Source organism: Typopeltis vanoorti, chromosome 25 (assembly GCF_054136105.1).
Source record: "Typopeltis vanoorti isolate ZY-2024b chromosome 25, IOZ_Tvanoo_1.0, whole genome shotgun sequence".
Classification (NCBI taxonomy): domain Eukaryota; kingdom Metazoa; phylum Arthropoda; class Arachnida; order Uropygi; family Thelyphonidae; genus Typopeltis; species Typopeltis vanoorti.
Genome location: NC_143573.1, coordinates 12,731,812 through 12,750,454, shown reverse-complemented (window position 1 = coordinate 12,750,454; position 18,643 = coordinate 12,731,812). Strand labels below are relative to the sequence as shown.

General features: G+C 36.6%; 1 protein-coding gene across 2 annotated transcripts in view; it reads left to right on the top strand.

Annotated features, from left to right (window-relative positions):
* ND-39 (NADH:ubiquinone oxidoreductase subunit 39) overlaps positions 1–18,643 on the top strand; it is a 287,270-nt gene that overhangs the window by 205,503 nt on the left and 63,124 nt on the right. For both annotated transcript variants that reach the window (XM_090414724.1, XM_090414725.1), the window contains exon 9: positions 8,483–8,549. In XM_090414724.1, the coding sequence (XP_090270850.1) occupies positions 8,483–8,549 (67 nt within the window). The remainder of the gene's footprint in view (positions 1–8,482; positions 8,550–18,643) is intronic.

Genomic DNA, 18,643 nt, shown 5'->3' with positions numbered 1-18,643 from the left:
CTGCAGATATGAGAGTCCTGAGAAAGATTAGAGGCATGAACAGATGGCCTCAATGGCAATATCATAATAAAAACGAGGATATTAAGAAAGAACTTGATATTGTCAGCATCCAGGAATGTGTTAGCAGATCTAACCTCAGGTGGTATGGTCACTTAAGCAGAATGGGAGAAGAAAGATTAACAAAACAAGTGTTCTCTGCCAAGTTGGCAGGAAAAAGACACAGAGGAAGACCAAGATATCGGTGAATTGGTACAGTAAAAAATGTCTTAGAAGACAGAAATATGAGACCTGATAATATTGGGGTCTAGACATTTAACACTGATTTGGAGGAAAATTGTAGATAGGAAGTTGGTAATGATGTAAATTTTTCATGTAGTACTATCCTATCCTGTACATCCCTTGAGGGTACATATCAGGAATTTGATGGTGAAAAGAGAATTCAAGAATGGGTAGATAAAAAATATCATACTGTATAAGGGTCAACTTGGCTTTGTGAAGGATCAGTCATGCCTTAGTAATTTACTAACTTTTTATAGTAGAGTAACAGCTGAGTTGGATAAAGGAAATGGTTACCGATGATATTGCTGAATTTTGTAAAAGCATTTGACAAAATATCACATGGAATGCTGTTATGCAAATTAGAACAAATGGAATGGATATGACATTAAGTGGATAAGAGGATGACTGCTGGACAGATATCGAAAAGTGATATATGGATGTCAGAATTGGTGAAAAACAAATGACTAGTGGTGTGTCACAAGGTTCAGTGCTGTGACCATTGTTGTTTAATTTATACATAAATGATATAGGAAATAAGCTGAAAGGAAATATTCAGTTGTTTGCTGATGATCCAAAATTAGGTAGAGTAATAGTAATCTAGGCGACGTAGTGAGCTTGCATTCCTTTTAACTTTTACATTCCTTTAAACTCCATAGCCAACATTCTAGAGGTCATGATATTGTCTTAGTTGCTTATCTCTGGACCTTCTTGAATGTTTCCAGATCACAATGAAAACTGGACAACCAAATCTGAGCACAACATTCCAAGTTTGGTCTGACCGCTGCTTTATACATTGACACCACCACTACCACCTCCTTATCCCTCTTCTATATATCAGTGTACTTTTATCATAGTGGTTATACAATGTAGTCTTTGCGATATTTTTCGAAGAATTTTGCCTGACAGGACCTGTGATTTGTACCATCTCTGTTGTTAGGTATCGAGAGATGCTGCGCAACTTTGTTGTTCTGCAACTGTAGCAGCAAAGATGCTTTGACTCTACTATATTCATGCAGGATGGTGCACCACCTTACATTGGATTACCACTACAGTGAATGTTACAAAAACACTTGCAGAACACAGAGTGATTAGTCATACATTTCTCACAGCATAGCCACCTCATTTGCCTGATCTCAACTCCTTTGACTTTTGGTTGTGTGTGTGTGGGGGGGGGGGGGATTTGAAGCGTGGTGTATGAAGGACAGGTTCTTGATTTAGCAACCTTAAAAGACAAAATAATCGATGCAGATTCTGTTGTATTCCGCTGTAGAAAATGTCATTCACAGAATGCAGTTCTTAGAAAGTCTGAAAGTTCTTAGAAAGTAATGGCTAGAAGAGACACAACAAAACAATTTTTGTGTTCGTATAACTTACAGATATGGTTCAATATCTGTAAGTTATACGAACACAAAAATTGTTTTGTTGTGTCTCTTCTAGCCATTACTGTTAAATTAATCCTAAACCATGCACTTATAGTGCCAAATGTCCCCAAGTGGCAGAATTGCATACTAATTTTTTATCTTCTGTAAATAAAATCCCCATGTTCCAGAGTGTACTTACACCAAGTTTAGTTGAATTTTGTCTAATGCATTTTTCATTACAGGGCTCTGAATATCTCCTCTTTAATTATGGCCGCCCTGTATATTAATTCCTTATCTGTATTTTATCTCATCCTGTATCGTGCTATATATACTTCATTGTACCTGTGTTAATGTTAATAAATTCAATGCAAATTATTGCTTGCTGCATGAGTTTCTATCCTAACTGAACTCAGATCATTTGATATCGTTATTTCTGCTGTATTTTCTGTCCTTTGAAAATGCTATACCCTTTACACTTGATTTCAGTTACATCTGACTCTGTTAGCTATGTTTCACTAATGCCAACAATCTTAGACCACACTGCATTCACTAAGCCAGCAAACTTAATCCCTTTGTTCTTAATACTTTTTTTTTTCATACAATTATGTTTGCGGTCTGCTTGCCACAGTTGTGCAGCTTTCTCTCTCCCTTTTCTGTTCCTGAGTTTGGAAGTCTTGAGTGCACCTGCAGCACACTCAAGGCTTTCCAACTCACTGCAGATGGGTTCACTGCTTCACCAGATTCCTAATCATTATCATATTTACATACCTTAGTTGAACTTAAATTTTCACCATTCTTCCCATGATAATTGGTTGTCTCTGACTCTGCATTGGGTCTCATCCCAGTAAAAATTTCTCTAAGATCTTATTCATTCAAGTGCAGGCTATCCTTACACAAGTCCTTTATAATATTACTATATGCATTCTAAAAACTTGCACCCATCTGTTCTACACTGCCTGTGCACTGAATCATTTGTTTTTGAATCTCTCCTCCTTAACTTAATACTATTATATTTTGGCAATAGGCTAACAGTTTTTACTATCACTCTTTCTTTCTCTCTTCTTCCATCAGTCCTTTTATATCCTCTATTATACTCTATTAATACTTAAATTGTTTGTTCCTACTACCATTTCTTCTTTGTTTCTACTAGCACTACTATTTTCCTTTCTGTTTCTCAGTTTAATTCATCACATCCTTAATTTTACTTCCCAAGAAACTCAAAGTAGTGACTCCATCAAGAAATGCAAATATGAGTGAATTATCATACTATATCACACCCTTTTTCTTTCTTATGTTCTGTTTGACTTACCTTATTATTGTTATTTTACTAAATTCTGTACTTTTTTTATCTTTCTGCTTGTTTTTCTTATCCTCTCTGTTGTCCTAAACACTTCTCAACTTTTTTAAAATTTTCATGTCATTATCTAATATTTGTGTTTTAATGTAGAAATTTCATATATCAACTTATTTTTTATATCTTCATTGGTAATTATCGATTTTAACGTGCTTTATTCAGCAAAGGAGAGGTTCTTATCACCAACGTTATTATCATCTTTTTTTAACTTGGTATACTTGCTGGAAAACTAAGGTTTTGGATATTGGGTGGAATTTTTAAATGGATAATTTCTGTTATATGCTGTGACCATTCAAGCAGAATGAGAAATGAAAAATTAGCAGAATAAGTAACATACTTTCTTGAATACCTATGCACTTTTTGAAATAGCTCAAAAAGTTAGTGTTTTATTTGTGACAAAAAAAAAAAAAAATTGTCGCATGCTTGTGGACTGTCATTACTTTTTGTGTACCTGTAGCACTGATGCTACAATATACATGTGAATACTAGTCTGTTAAGTTTTGTATACAAGATATACTTACACTATCTACTAAGAAGATGCATTTACAATTCTTTGGCATTAGTGAATCACTGAAAAGATGCAAAAGATGTACATGTGAATACTAGTCTGTTAAGTTTTGTATTCAAGATCTGCTTACACTATCTACTAAGAAGATGCATTTACAATTCTTTGGCATTATTGAATCACTGAAAAGATGCAAAAGATGTACATGTGAATACTAGTCTGTTAAGTTTTGTATTCAAGATCTGCTTACACTATCTACTAAGAAGATGCATTTACAATTCTTTGGCATTAGTGAATCACTGAAAAGATGCAATAGAAAATGAGTGAATTCTATTCTGGTACAGCATTTATCTGCTGTACCAGTTTAATTACTACTACAATGAAGTGGTAGCTTAAGCTGCAGTTAATGCTTTAGCTGCAATTAACAAGGAACATCATGTTTGAATTTCATTATTATGATTGTGTACATCTATGCTTTCATGCTTCAATAACATCATGTTTAAGTAAGTTTTAATTACTTCCCTCCATGTTTTGATTCCTTTAAAATGGGGCATGAAGCAGAAATGAGGATGTTCACAGAAAATATGAGGGGGGGGAGGTGAGGACTTAAAAGTTCTGATAAACACCTAGAACAAAAATGATATTAAAGCAAGTGATATAATCACAAGAAAGAACATATCTTTAATCCCTGTGTTTCATCAAATTATAATAATTTTTTCTTTTAGGATATATAAGAAGACATGTCAGAGGTTTTTGAAGAAATTGAAAGACACAGAGGTGCAGGCGATCAAGTTTTTCATGCTGCAAGAAAAGTCCAAAACTGAATTTCACCAAACTTTGTGTAAGACTTTAGGGGACTGTGCCCCAGCATATCCAACAGTTGCCAGGTGGGTGGCCATGTTTAAAACTGGGCATGCCCCAGGTCAGGAAGACCTTCCATACCTGAAAACATCAATACAGTGTATGTCAGGATCCTTGATGATAGACGAATACCAGCCAAAAACATTGCATAGATTCTGACGATATTCAGGAAACAAGTTGGGGTCATTATTCACCAATATCTGTACATGCAGAAGCTCTTAGCATAGTGGATCCCCAAATGTTTGAATGCCAACCAAATGAGAGAACATAAGCTGTCATCTCAAGGGATTTGAGGGGATTTTTTGAGAAATTTGGTGCAAATTTTTTTGGCTCTCAAGTTTTGTGAAATGATGAAATGTGGCTTCATCACTGACCTAAGGATCAAACAACAGTCAGTGGAGTGGAGGAACAAAGTTTCTCCACAGCCAAAAAATTCTGAACCCAAAAGTCATCAGGGAAGGTTCTTGCCATTGTCTTTTGGAATATGGATGGTGTAATCCTTACCATCTCTAAAAAAAAAAAAAAAAAAGATGAAACTGTTATTACAGCAGCAGTTTATTCAGCAGCTCTGAGGGAATTGGTGGAGGTGCTGAAGGAAAACATCATGGGAAGCTGAGCAGAGGCATGTTGCATTTGCCAGAAAATGCACTTGCTCACACTGCTCATGCAACCCAACAGACAATACACAAAGACCTCGCCCCATCTGACTATTTCCTGTTCCAAAATTTAAAGAAACACTTGAAAGGAACAAAAATTACCACAGATAATGAAGTCATATTTAAGTAAGTCTACAGCTGAGGACTGGATTGTACAACCAGGGAAATACTTTTTTCTCAGAGAATTGCAAATGATGCAGCAGCATTGTAACAAGCGTATATTGCTTTGTGGGGAATATGTAGAATAATGTGTAAGTTACATGTTCTACTTCAGTTCCTTCATAGTGATATCACAACTTTTTAGGTGCACCCTTGTATGGTATCGGAAGCAAAAACCGTTAGAGAAAACCAAAGGGAAACAAGATGGACTGATGAAATTAGAGATACTTTTAAAGATGGAAATGTAAGAATTGAGACCCAACAAATAATAGATCAGTTTAAAAGAAAATTGTTAATAGGAGCCTAATAAAACTTTATATTGCACTGTCATATGTCTTATACATGCCTTTAGTAAATGTATTCCAAGAAATTATAATGAGTAAATTGTAATGTGTAACATGACAAAACATTGCAGGAGGTTGATTTCACTTTTACAGGGTGTTCGGGATAAATTTGACAGTTTCGTAAGGAAAAAGAAAATCTTCTTTGTATCTATTAAATTTAATGAATTGACAAAAAAACATTACAGGCAGAGTTAATTACAATACTATCAACAAGATTTACTCAAAATAACCACCATTAGCATCGATCACAGCTTCAATTCTGCTTCGGAACCTCGAACAAGCTGATGCTACAGTCTCCCTGGGAAGGGCCGCAAAAACTGTTTTAATTTTATCCATTAACTGGGCTTTTGTATTACTGGAAGTGCGATTGGTGTCTTTTTCAACTGCGCCCCATACAAAATAATCCATGGGGTTAAGGTCTGGGGAGTTTGGAGGCCAAACATTTGGACTGGTGAAGTCGTAGAAATTTTCAGACAACCATTTTTGACTTTTCCCAGAGGTGTGGCAAGGGGCCGAATCCTGCTGCCATACATACGGCCTACCATTGGCTACCCTTGTTATCCAGGGCTTGACTACAGTTAGCAACTCCACGAACAAAGCTCGAATTCCAATGCCAGGGTTCTTCAACACCTGTTCCTGCAGATTTGCGAGGAATTCTGCTGTACGAACGCAATCAGATCGTCTGCTAGGGATCTTTCTTCTTGCTACATCCTCGTAGTCACCATTGCAAGTCTCTAGTTCATGCCTGATTGTTTTTACTGTATTCAGGGAGCATCGGGCAGCAGTCGTAATATCCTTATTTTGATGGCGGGCACGAATCATCATGATACAAGTTATTCTCTTCCATGATTCAGGTGGGTTCCAGCTATCCATCCTTTCTGACATCTTGTATATGAATGAAGAAGGGTCCAAACTTTTAAATGAAGAGAAGTGTGTGTTAATACATGTAACTTACGGAAAAATATAATTAATTATAAATATGTCAAATTTATCCCGAACACCCTGTATGTTGCATGTGAAAACTAGTTGATTAATCTTGATCATACAAGGAGCAGTTACAAGAAAACTGTGACATGGTCAACTCTCATTGTAGCAAATTCCCTAAGGACATCACTGGAATACTTTGATCTAGTGCATAGTGAATTTCTTTTAGCACTTATGGAGCTTTGGTTAGGAGATGTTTCCTATAACAAGATGAAATAGTACCTTTAATATTAAAAAATAGTTTAACTAGCTCTGATTTCCTTATTTTTAATACACTCTTAATACCTTATTTTTAAAAGGAGGTTGCATATATTTATTATGCAACATAAAGTGAAGAGTTACTTCACTTTATGCACAAAAATGTTTGCAACATTTATTGAATGTATGCGAAATCCTAGAAAGGGTTCTTGATGGAAGATTGAGGAAGGAGGTGGAGATTGCAAAGGAACAATTTGGCTTCATGCCTGGTAGATCAACAACAGATGCTATCTTTGGATTACGGCAGATGATGGAAAAGTTTCGAGAGAAACAACAGGAGCTACATCTGGCATTTATTGATCTCGAGAAAGCATACGATAGAGTGCCAAGGCAAGAAGTCTGGAGGTGTCTGAGGGAGAAGAAGGTTCTGGAGAAATATGTCAGGTTGGTGCGGGAGATGTACAGAAATGTGAAGACAAGTGTTCGGACCTGTCTGGGACAGACAGAAAGTTTTCAAGTAACAGTTGGCTTGCATCAAGGGTCAGCATTAACTCCGTTTCTGTTTAACATTGTGATGGAGGAGGTGAGAGAAGATGCGCCTTGGACAGTGTTGTATGCAGATGACATCTTGCTGTGTGCAGATTGAAGAGAAGAAACGGGAACTAAACTAGAAAGACGGAGAAAAGTACTGGAAGGGAGAGAGGTATGAGACTGAGGAAGGTGAGGAGCTTTAGATACTTACGTTCAACAGTGGAAGAAGATGGAGGAGCTGAGAAGGAAGTGGGATGTAGGATACAAGTGGGTTGGAGGAACTGGAGGGAGATGGCTGGAGTGTTATGTGATAAGAGGGTGCCAATCAATCTGAAAGGCAAAATCTATAGGACAGTAGTGAGGCCAGCTATGACATATGCTATAGAAACTGTGGCCCTGAGGAAAAATAACATCAGCAGGATGGAAATAGCAGAGATGAGAATGTTAAGGTGGATGTGCAGTGTGACCAGAAAGGATTGTCTGAGAAATGACTATGTGAGGGGAACAGTGAAAGTTACAAACTTAGGAGCGAAGATACAGGAGGCAAGGTTGAGATGGTTTGGTCATGCGATGAGGAGGGAGGACGAATATGTGGGAAGAAGGGTCATGCAGATGGATGTGGAAGGAAGGAAGAAGCGTGGGCCAAGACAGGAGGATGTGGAGGAGACTCATCATCAACAGTGATCCCACTTAGTGGGAGAAGCTGCAGAAGAAGAAGAAGATTGAATGTACGTGAAATTAACTGTTTCCCAGGAAAAATTACAAACCAGCTAGTATTCTCCTGGATGCACTCGAATCTAGTGTGCTAAATGCTCAGTTAAATGTAAGGATCTCATCTGGCATTCCAGACTTAAACATTTAATATGCAGTGTTTGTAAAATCAAACAGAAGTAGTTCCTTTGCCAGAGTATGTGCTATCTATAAAATATAAATCACCTTACTTTGTCAAGCAAATGGGATTACAAATGTTAAGTAATGAAAAGGACTTATTTTATTTGCAAGGATGAGATGATTTGGGATGTAGTAGAATCTGTATAGGTTTAGGAATGACAACCTGGGGTGTGAAGTAAGGAGAAATGATTGACTGTTTTAAAACTTAGTTTTTGTCATGTATGTTATTCTTTTTTGTTAATATTTTTGGGTTGTTTGTATGGATTATGAACTTTAAAATGACAAAATTACAGGAATTTAGTTTCTGTCATATATCAAATTGAATTTATCTGAAATTTGTTCATTTATTTTTTTCCTAGGATAAAAGTGTCATTAATGGATAGACTGATGAAGTATCCAAATGTCTGTTGGGAAAGACTTGAACGAGTAAGATCCCTCTTTATTTTCCTTAATTATGGTTATTTTCATTTATGGCCTCCTTCAATGAGTCCATAACTTCCTGGAGATCTAATAATAATAATAATAATTTTTTTAATTGCACTTCATTTTAATTTGATTTTATGGTTTTAATCATTTAGTATAAAAATGCTTCCCCTTCATCTCAGAAGCTTAATTTTCTACAGTCCAAATACCAAACACTTTGCCAATCTTTCTCTGCAACTTCAATCTGCAACTCATACTGGATTCCCTTTTTCAGTTCCACTTATCAAGGTGGCAGAAATGTAGAGATATTTAAACTGATACACATTATCCATCTATCCACACGAATACTAAAAAAATCCTCACCACTCTCCCAATCACTTTCGACCTTTTCCCAAGTGGTTCTAATTCCAAAACTATCAGCTATCTTCATGGTAACTCAGAGCTAGTCGAACCCTCCTCAACTATACTTAATCCGTGTTCTTTGGCACTAAGGATGCCAGAGAACAGATGTAGATTCATTTCCTTTCAAAAAATAAGTTTAAAGTCAGCTCTCTCTAAAAGTCGGCCAAACCATCTGCAACTATTATCTTATCACCCTCACCTTAGTTCTCTCAAAATGGTGAGAATGTTCTCTACCACCTGAAGTCCACCAGTTAATCATTGACCAAAATTCCACCAATCTGGCTAGCATTACTCACCTTTTGACTTAAGCCACAGAAAAGCTTGAAGAAACTCTTGATTGGTGTTTAATTAGCTCTGTATAGAGGTCTTTTTGGCCAGTTACCTCTGATCATTCACTGATGGGGGTAGCTTCTCTTCGGATGTGCATGTTCCTTTGTACCTGTTGTTCCTTCTGTACATAAATGATCTTTTCTTATCACTTCAGAGTTTGCAAATGACAGTGCACTCCATTCCTCTTTCATTTGACCAAAAAAAAAAAAAATCTACCTTCATCTGAAACGGCCCTTGCTGTTCACCAGTGGTGTTGAGGATAACCTTGTTAACTTCAGTGCTTCCAAAACACAGTCCTGTCTCTGAAAGATCTCACTACACATTCCCTTACTTTGACAATATCCAGATCTCTGAAAAAAAATCCATCAGATTGATGGATTTTTTGATATCTTCGGTTTCTGCCCAGCACTTCTATGTAGCCTTTTTAGCTCATCTGTAGCACTCACTCCCAGACAACTTATCTTTTTCTTTTCGCCTGTAAAGATGCTAATCCTATTCATATCCCAGATTCATGAAATCTTTCTCTCTCTCATACACACATGCACAACAAACACCAATAATTTTCTCAAAGTGGTGTTTTGTTCCTTTAAGTATTTTTATGGATGCTTTTCTGCCAAACCAACTTTCATCATTATGCCCTCCTTTGAGACAAGCAGCTGATAGGCAGCATCCTCTTGCAATCCTTCTTGACACCATCTTCTCATGTTATATAGTATTATTCTCTGGAATAGTCTTCCTTGTGCTGTTGTTCCTAAGGACTACAACATATAGCTATTTAAGAAACATATCAACACATTAATGTGTGGTATAGATTTTGAAAATAAAAAACTATGTGCATTTGTTAAGTTGCATCTGTTATAGCGAAATCATGTAGATTTGCTTGAGGGAACTGTTGAAACATGATACCATGTGATAGAAAAATAGACGTATGAATTATCTAAGTTATTGTTTCAGTTTGTTATGAGGGGAATGATTGCTTTACAAAATATTTGGCTGTGACTGGCTTAATAGTCATCATTATCATTAAATTTCTGATTTTATTTATTTATTTATTTAACCAATATAATGCTGTTGGTTATGCACATACTGGCCACTGAATTAGAAACTGTTATTTAATACTGTGTTGGGCCTCCTTTAGCCCGAATTACAGCACATATGCAGTTTGGCATTGATTCCACAAGGTGTTGGATTTCTACATCTACAACATGTCAGGCATTGACATTCATCAGACAGTCCTTTAAATGGCAAAAGAGGACTTTTTTTCCTTGATCTGTTTTGCTAACATGTCCCATACATTCTCAGTTAGGTTCAGATCCAGACGTTGGCCAGGAATATGGGGGTAGTCACTTCCATGCTTGCTGAACGATTCTTGCAGACAGCATCATTGTCATCCATAAGACAACTGTCACCTGCTGGATAAAAAGTCAACATTGCAGGATGGACTTTATCTGCAACAATGTTTAAATATTCCTTGGAGGACACCCAACCTTCCAACAGTAGCATACCTACAGAACATGCCCCACACTGTAACACCACCTCCAGAACCTTGAGTTGCGTTTACAAGGTAAGCTAGGTTCATTGCTTCATGGGGCTCCTGCCAAACTCTTTGTCTACCATTGACACAGAAAAAAGTGTACCATGACTTGTTGGACCACATCACGTTTTTTTTCCAGTCTCCAGTCATGGTATTCCTGAAACCAGTGGAGACAAACTGTCCAGTTCTTCGCAGAAATCAGTGGTTTCTGTGTAGGCATGCAACTGCCAATACCGATCCTCTTCAATTCCCTGTACATAGATCGGCGAGATATGGGTCAGAAACAGCCTTCATTAAACACTTTGGTCAATTGCTGCCCATGGGAAGTTCTGTATGTTCGTAGCCTTCTCAGATGACAGCGATCTAGTTCCTAACAGACTGTCTTAGGACCACAGTTACATCTCTTAGACAAGCACTATGGGTTATTTTTCCACTGATTTTCCAGAGGCACCCACAATAAGTCCTTTATCCAACTCCAAAACTCTTTTGTTTTTCCCATTGTGATCAACACGATGATTACTGACCAGCAGCATTCTTAAATAGTTGCTAAAACATGTGGTGACAAACATGATTAAGTATTTTGTATATACACTGCATAAGTGACATTTATGTACATCTGCATTAAGGTTTCTAATTCAGTGGTGGTATGTGTAGTATAATTTTTGTCTGTGAGTTTCATGTATTCTCTGATTGGTTTTTCTGTTTTGATTGATAAAAACTGGTAGGGGAAACACTTCCACCTTTATTTGAGACCCATTAACTCACCTTTAATTGAACAGACCTTATAGAAATTCTTTGCATCCTAGAAAGGATTCAGACCGTGAGATCCTTCAACCAAAGCGCAACATCATTAATGAAGGATTGCATCATGGTATCATGACTAGGTTTGCATGATACTATGATGGTACTACATTATGTTAAAAGTTTTCATTATTATATACACTTTGAATCAAAAAATTAGAATAATCAAAGAAAATGTGATGAATGATTTGCAATTATAATTTATTGCATAGAAAATAATGATTACCAAATCTGAATTAGCATCATCTAAATCTATGTACTTTGTACATTATATAACCCATTTTTAAACAGATAAAAACATAATATAAATTACAAGAAACTGTTATTTCAAAACATTCACAAAATTAGAATAATTTTTAACATGGTTCAAAATATTAGAATAATGCGAAAATAAATGCAGAAAAATTACACTCAAAGGGAAACAACATGAAAATTAGTATACTTTGTTGCATCCCCCCTTAGATTTTGTGACACTTCATAAATGGTTGGGCATATTATTTACTAGTGGTTCACAGTCTGTATATCAAAACATGCCCATATGGTCTGCAGACTAGAAACAAGTTCATTTTTGTTTCTCAGGGCAACTTCTTGGAGACGTTTCTTCATAATTCCCAACAAATTCTCAATGGGATTTAAATCTGGTGAGTTTGCTGGCCAAGGAATTACATTGATTTGCCTTTCTTTGAGCCATCTAGTAGTGGTCTTGGAAGTGTGACAAGAAGCTGAATCTTGCTGAAAAAGGAAATCACGATCACATAAATCTTCTGATGCCAGTAATATAAAGTGCTCAAGAATTTCTTGGTATACTTTGGAATTGACTCTTTCTTACACAATACACAGCCTACCTAGATCCTCTGCAGTCGTACAGGTCCATACCATGACAGAGGCTGCAAATTTCACTGAACATTTTATGCATTCTTTATCAAATGCTTCTTGCTTAAGATGCCAAACTTTTGATGACCATGGGATACACAAAATATATTTTCATTGTTAAAAAGCACCTTTTTTCAGTTCTCTTGACCCCACATCAGTCTTTGCTTACACCATTGCACTCTAGCTGCCTTTTGCTTGGAAATCATAAGCAGCTTCATCTTAGACACATGTGATTTAAAACCTAATTTGTGAAGTTATCTCAACATCGTAGATTTAGACACATTCACACCTAGTTCTTTCCATCTCCTGTGAAAATATCTTACGCTTCGGAAGCAGTTTTTCTTCGGATATTCCTCAATCTCCTCTCATCTCTTGATGTGGTTATTACCTTTTGACCACTGTTGCAGCAATTATTTTGAAAACTCCAGTTATTAGTATACTGTCTGAATACTCTACTCATGTTTGCTTGAAAACATTTCAATTTCTTAACTATAAACTGTTGAGTTTGGCCTTCTTTGTATAGAGACACCATACAAAACTTCTTAGATTCTGATATGTCACTCATTTGACCCATGTTTAGCAAATGATTAAATGAAATCCACATGCAAACGATTCCTCACACACAAGTCAGTCCTGCAGCTACTGAAATGTATGCTATTTCTATACTCTCCTCAAAAACCAATCAGAAAAATTTGAAATATTCTGATATTTTGAACCATATTAAAAATTATTCTAATTTTGTGGATGTTTTCGAATAACAGTTTTCTTATAATTTATATTACATTTTTATGTGTTTGCATGGTTATATAACCTACAAAGTATGTAGACGTAGATTATGTTAGGTAATAATTATTTTCTATGCAATAATTAGAATTGCAAATCATTGAACACATTTTCTTTGATTATTCTAATTTTTTGATTCGGAGTTGTACTTCCTATCAATACTTTTCCTCCACATAATATAACAGTTACAGTGCTGTAGTGTTTTTTTTTTCTGCCAACTAAATGTAAACCTATAGTACATTAGTATGACTAAGGGTATGTTTTTTTTTTCATATTTTATTTTATTTTTTTGTATATAGCAATCCCTCGATTAGTGCTCCTAATGCGTTCTTTAAAACAGGCGCATTAATCGAAAATGCACTAATCGAATATCATAACCTATGGGAAAATGTATAATTCGTTCCTGAGATTTCTTTTTTAACTTAATTTTTTTATTAAAGAATTAGGATATATCTCAGGGTCTAGTTAAAGGAAAACCATGAAGCTGAAAGACAATAAAACATATTCAGAATATAAATTTATTATTCTGCTTCTTAAAGAATTGAGCTAATGTAGTTTGGCAGGCATTTTGTTTCTTTTTTTTTCATACAACCGAGGTATGGCCCTATCTGCAAATTTTACTGCTTCTCTCTTCATCAGGGTCAGCCTCTAAACATTGCTGCTTAAAAACTTCGATTGTACGAAAAAGTATTTTCAAATTGTTTCTGTGAAATCTCTTTTGGCTGACTATCAGTGGTTAAATTTTCTTCAGAATGATATTTAATTAACTCTTGAACGTTATCGTTGAAGGGGAGAAAGAAATGAAGGATATATACGAATTGGTCGCCAACACGCGAAATCACGTGCTTTATAGATAAAATTTCCTGACTGTTATACAAGCAAAATAGTTACCACTTTAAAAACTACAATGATCATAAAAGAGAAGTTAATTTCCTGATGTGTAATAATAAACAACTCATCCCAGAAGAACTGATTGATTACCCTATTATTGGAATGGATTCTCCTTTTTGTGACATGTGCAGAAGTGTCGAAGGGTCTCGAATCTGTGGGCGTACTATACCAAATGACATAAATTTTGGCAATAAAAATTTGGAACGTAGTATACATAATGTACGTGGAAGTAGTGTAGTATGCCATTAAAAATAACTTTGTAAAATGTTTTAAATCGGTAACTAAATTATTTCATTCTGGTGAGTGATTTTTTTAAAATAGTTAGCCATAAATATCTATGGATAGATAGAAAATTTTTAAAATCTGTAACATTTATTTTTAAAATGTATATAGGTGCACTAATCGGGGCTGCATTAATCGAGGGATTACTGTAGTTTAAAATACTGTTATAGCAACTTCAGGTCTCTAGAAGCAGGAAATTAGTTTTGCACTAGGCAGTGAAATTCATCTTCCACTTAGAGACAGTCACACACATCCATATCTTTGACAGGGTTCAAACTTGCAGCCTTGTAAAATCTCACATGAATGTTTTTTGTATCGTGCTCATTTTTACTTGGAAAGAAAAAGGAATTATTATTGTGTGACTTTTTTTCTTGACTACTTGTATTAGAAACTATAACTCATTTTTAGGAATGTTAGTCAAGTGAGTAATATTTATTATCCAACTAGTTTCACCAATTTTTGTTATCGACATCTTCAGGGATACAATTGGTAAGCGATATAAAAGTAACAGACTAGGTTTTAACTGACAATTCTAATTCATACAAAATTAGTACTGTGCGTGAGACAATACTCGTGTCGCGGGTACATGATTTATTTGTTGAGAGACATAATGTAATTGCCATGAAAGTTCATTTCTTTGGTGTTTAGTGATCTAGTTAAAGTTTTTTAAATATCCTTTAGAATTAGACCTTGATTCTTATTTAGGTTTCCTGTTGAACAGGCGACTTGTACAATATCGTCTGTACCACGCATCTCCTCACTACTCACTGTATATCAACTACGCACTGTACTCAGACCATGTGTCAAATTAGCAACTCTCATCCGTTCACCCAAGGACAGCATCTCTCCTTTATCACATCCAGGAGTCTACGAAGTAACCTACTCATGTGATCAAGCTTACCATGGTCAACCAGGAAGAACTGTGGATACCCGCATTAGTGAACATAAAATATACATCCGGCACCTGGATATTGAATGAACGAGGATGGGCTGGCAGTTTAGGATTTAGCCAACTAAATTGTATTCTTATTGGCTTAAACCAATATAGAAAATGATGGTACAACATGACAAAATTTCATGCCGGCTGGGGCGTCGCCCGGTTAAACAAGGCACCCCCATTGTTTTTGCCAGGGAACCAGGGCGAACAGCGAAAAGTCGGCTACTGGAACAAATCTGAAAACACACCGCAACTCAACATCACCAGAATTAAAGATCAGTACTCTCAATATAAGAAGCCTGAATGGCAAAGAAATGGAGCTAGCTGATGAATTAGATAAGTACCAGATCAACATAATAGGGGTGACTGAAACAAAAAAGACAAAAACTGGTGTGATCTATCTGAACAATAAATACAAAATGTTATATTCAGGAAATGACAATTAGCCATAGTATTCAACACAAAATACGAGGCTTATCTTTTTGAATCGCAGGCAGTCACAAGTAGAACGATGTGGGCAAATATCAGAATGGGGAATTGGACAATGAGACTTATTTGTGCCTATGGTCCCACAGAAGGTTCTACTAAGGTAGAAGTGGAGGAATTTTTTGAGGCTCTAGAGAAAGCTACTGACACAGTGAAAAAGGAAAAGTTGGTCCTTGTTTGGGATCTAAATAGCAGAGTAGGAAATGATTGTCAGACACACAAAAATGTTTTGGGAAAATTTGGAGAAACGAGCAAAGCCAATAATAATGACAAATACTTGTTGGATTTCTGATCAGGACATCGACTGGTTATTACTAACACCATGTTCCAACATAAAAATGTGCACAAATTCACATGGAGAGAAGAGGCTAGGAATAAGAAAAGTCTCATTGACTATGTTATTGTTGATAGTGATGTTTTCTCCCTGGTGCAGGACACCAGAGTGTACAGAGGATTTAAAATTGGAAGTGATCACTATTTAGTCTTGAGCAGGATAAAATTGAATTTTGTATTGAAAAGAATAACATGTAAGAAAGTTTTAAAGCGAATAAAAGTCGAGCAGCTCTCAGATGTGAACTGTAGACTAAAATACAGAAAGATTATTGAAAAGAAAATGAAAGAGTTTGAGAACAGGAATCAAACCTTGGAGATTCAGTGGCAAACTCTGAAGAAAACATTGATTGATTCTGCCAGAGAGGCATGTGGTGAGGTTGTGTGCAAGGATAAAAAAATCAGAACTCCCTGGTGGACACAGGAAGATAAAGAGGCAGCGAAGGAAAAGAAGAAAGCATATCAAAAGTTCCTGGCAAATAAGTCAGCTTGTGCTCTTAGAGAATACAGAGACAAATGTAAGAAAGCTAAACACTGCGTGAAATTAGCTAAACAAAAGTCATGGGAAGACTTTGAATAGTCTTCCAATGACTTTTGGCAAGAAGTGGGTATCTAAGGCAGACCATGCCTTAGATACCCACCATAAAATTCGTCGGAAGAAGACAAAAATAATCCATCGCAGCAAGTTTAAATACGAAAGACTATTCAAAGAATCTTCAGCAGCTCTAAAAAACGTTCCTAATCTCAACAAATTTGGGTGCATGAAACTGCCCCAAATTTGGGAGACTTTCATTTTGAGAACTTCAGCCCAACTGCCAAGACTACCAAATTAGCCCGCAAGAGGGCACCATTAGGACTTTAGGAACAAAATTAGTTCTTATTTTCTTCCTCATTTGCTTTGTTAGTTCCTTAGTGCACATACCATATCTTTATGTTCCCGAAGATGGCAGTGTGACATTGCCGAAATATAGAAGTGATTCATTAAAGTTATCTTTAATTAATTTACTTTATATGCGTTGTCAATTCCGTAAATTAATTATCAGTTATGTCTAACCAACGTATAAGTCTTACTACTAGAATCATGATCATCCACGGAGATGCAATCGCACGAAAGGCCCGTCAATACGGCAAATTGAGGTTGAAGATATCGAGGCAAATAAATCGTCTGACGTTCCTAAAACGCTGCTGGGATAACAAAGTGATCCCCAACTGTGTCAAATTAAAGCACCGTTTCACTTCCGAGAAAGCTCTACGCATTTACAACCGCACTAGCTTCGCCCTGTTAAGAGAACAAATTACCGCGACGCGCGTTCTCCTTGCCGACGAAAACAAAACCTTACGGGTGCTAGAGGAAGAGCTTTCTAACACACTCGGCCTTGATCTATGGTCGATACTTCATGACATTTCATGCACATCGGCAAGAAAGGAATTCGAAAAAATACGTAGTCGACACGTGAAAAAATACGAAAACCTGACAAAGACTTCTACTTCTGTACCCCAGCCACCACTCAACACAGTAGTCAACCTCTCGTCGGCAGTTTTAAAGCCTGAAGCACTCACCGCACTTTCACGTGGTCACAATTTCGCCCTAGCTCCAAAAAGGATACCTGCTGAAGAAATCATGATCCAAATAGAGCGTGGAATTCGCAACCTGCCTAACCACATCGCCAACAACGTGAGACTGGATGTAGTCGGTGTTCTCACGAAAGCCAAACCTCCAAAATCCAACTTATCCAAAAACGAATATACAGCCCTACAAGAATTAAAAAACAACAAAAAAATAGTAATCACCAAAGCTGATAAGGGAAGCGCCACTGTGGTACTCAATCAAAAAGACTACAAAGGTAAGCTAAATTCTTTAATACGAGACCGTACTACTTACCTCCCCATTGAATATAATCCGACCAACTCTCAGATCAGAACTATCCACAGACTCCTTAAGAAAGTCACTTCTTGGCCTGTGGAAGTCACCAACAAACTTAAACCTTATAACTCTAGACCCCCCCCCCCGATTATATGGACTCCCAAAAATACATAAACAAAATGTGCCATTACGTCCCATAGTGGATGGCATTGATTCCCCCACATATAAATTAGCCAAACATTTAGCCAAAACGCTCACACACTACACTGGCAACACACCATCACACATAAAAAACTCGGCCAACTTTAAAGCCAGTATAGAAAACCTCACACTCCAACACACTGACATAATGGTCAGTTTTGACGTCTCATGTCCCACTCAAAGAAACCTTTGAGCTTATCCAAGCCAAGTTTCCTCCCGATATCTCAGCCCTATTTCAGTTCACAATGAACTCAGGCTATTTCGTTTGGCAAGGAAAGTTCTACAAACAGATAGAGGGGACAGCCATGGGTTCACCACTTTCCCCACCCTTGGCCAATTTCTTTATGGAGACATTTGAAGAGAAAGCCTTAAACTCCGCCCCA